The sequence below is a fragment of the Neltuma alba genome, unplaced genomic scaffold (genome assembly GCF_004799145.2).
Source record: "Neltuma alba isolate B1F8T4 unplaced genomic scaffold, ASM479914v2 tig00007603_pilon, whole genome shotgun sequence".
Lineage (NCBI taxonomy): Eukaryota > Viridiplantae > Streptophyta > Magnoliopsida > Fabales > Fabaceae > Neltuma > Neltuma alba.
Window position 1 is genome coordinate 92,770 of NW_021634823.1, and position 2,186 is coordinate 94,955.

At 37.7% G+C, this 2,186-nt stretch overlaps 1 protein-coding gene across 1 annotated transcript; it reads left to right on the top strand.

Moving 5' to 3' along the window:
• The first annotated feature begins 393 nt into the window (after positions 1-393).
• On the top strand, positions 394-1,771 carry LOC114752896 (transcription factor IBH1-like 1). Its single transcript, XM_028941597.1, has 2 exons — positions 394-526; positions 943-1,771. The coding sequence occupies exon 2, from the start codon at positions 947-949 to the stop codon at positions 1,532-1,534; it is 588 nt and encodes a 195-aa protein (XP_028797430.1). The 5' UTR covers positions 394-526; positions 943-946; the 3' UTR covers positions 1,535-1,771.
• Positions 1,772-2,186: the final 415 nt, after the last annotated feature.

The window sequence follows — 2,186 nt, forward strand, 5'->3', positions numbered from 1 at the left end:
GGGACATATGTGAGTGTGAGAATAATGCTTTGACGTGATTCGTATTTTATAGCGAGTTTTTTGTTTGTATTGGAAGACTAAGATACAAAAATCTGTGTGTTTGCGTTATCACTTTATTTAATTTTAAACCAGCAGCATTATCACTTTATAAAGGTTCGACTTTTTAACATATATATGTGTGTGTATACGTAGATGTATATTCTTTTATTACATACTAATCCGAAGGAATACGACTCGTTCTGCTTTTTAACATGATTCTCTAGGGTTTTGGCTGTGGGCCATCCACTCCATGTGCCACCATGTGCCCTGTCTTTCTTTCTTGGCCCCACCACTCTCCTCCTTCTACCACACATAAATTCCCTTTACTTCATTTTCTCTTCCTTCTCATTCATTCTCTCTTAGCTTTTCCCACTCCTCGTTCCTCTCTCTTCTCATGATACTTTCTTCTTCTATCTGCAACAACTTCATTTCCCTCCTTCTTCTTCTTCTACTTCCTCTCCGAGTCTGATACAAGAATTTCAGCAAGGTATTCATTATGTTTTCCATTTTAGCTTCTTGAATCGAAGCAAACATTACATGTGATCTTTATGACATTTTTCGTAATTGCTTTTGAAAATTCACATGATACTATTTTGCATCTGTAATAATTGCGATTATACATCATCCCGTGATTTCTGCAATTTGAGACACGGCTAGCTTTTGCGCACCCACACACACACATATATGTTCTTTAAAAGAAACAAAAAGTCACAGGTAAATAATAGGTATATCAATAAGGTCATTTTACTTATATGTGTGCCATCGTTTTACCGCAGAACCTAAAAGCAAACCCTAAGAAACCTCATAAAGTTTTGGTATTTAAGATGATCTATAGCTGTACTGTGATCGCATGAGGTTTCTTTTTCTGACGCCACATATCTCCATATATCAATCTTTGAACAGAAGAATGCGAAACCCCAGTTCTGTGAAGCGAGAATTCCTCCGGAAATGGATAAAGGGTCTTGGAAAATGCAGGTTGTTGAAGAACAACATGAGCTTCTTGGAGAGAAAGAAAGCCATAAAGCTGTCTGCAGATTTAGCCATGGCTTCCACCAGAAGCGGAGCCGCACGGTGGAGCCGAGCCCTTATCGCTGAAGCCTCCTCACCAGACGACGACGGCTACAACAAAATCCTCACGGAGCACATATTTGGCTCGCCGGAGAACCAGAGGCCGAAAGGGAAAGTTCAGAGTACGACGTCGTCGTCTAGCCTTTGCAGAAGCAGAAGGATCTTGAAACGCAGCCGTCTGGTGCGTAAAGTAGTGAAGAAGAAGAAGAAGAAAATAGGGTCACCAAAGGTGATGGCGAATTGGATTGCGAAGAGGTTGGTGAAGAAGAGAACGAAAATGCTCAAGAGTCTGTTGCCAGGAGGAGAGTCCATGGATGACGACGTTGTTTTGATCGAAGAAACCCTAGATTATGTACAATATCTGAGAGCTCAAGTTGAAGTCATGCGATGTCTTGCCACCGCCTCTGAGCTCACCAGAAATTCGTAAAAATGCATAATAAATCAAATCAAATCAAATTATATATAAAAATGTGGCCACCATTAATTACTCTCTCTTTATCAATATATATACATAGTAGCTAGCTATATATTTTCTTGTTGATTTTGAATGGAGAGGGTAGTAACTGAGAAGGAGGAAAAGAGGCTCCTTTGGCAATTATATATGTACAGAACAGGGGAAACATATGCAAACTGTCAATCAAAGCTTTTTGTTTTTCCTTATGCTTGAGTTTTGACTGTCTGTGACTCTCTGTCTATATATATATATATATGTATTTGATTCTTCCAACTTTCTACTTAATTTCTTTAATTTACATGATGATCATCCAGTGGATTATTATTAGAGAAAGTCAAGAAAGCAAATGGATGGCATCAAATTAATCAAATCGATGCCTTCATTTGGGTAGAAATTCAATCTGCGATATGTAATAGAGTTTTCGTACGTGTCTGATAAAGTTCACTGTTATCTATATATACGTACGTCATTAACTGTTGATTGTTTTTCTGTAACTGTTGTTGTTATTATTACTATTCACACATATATTCCTGAAATTTCTTCAAAATTACTTCATATGGATCCACCAAATGCATTCAAGATTTTAATTCTAAAATAATATGATTCCCCAGTCACTAAAGGATCT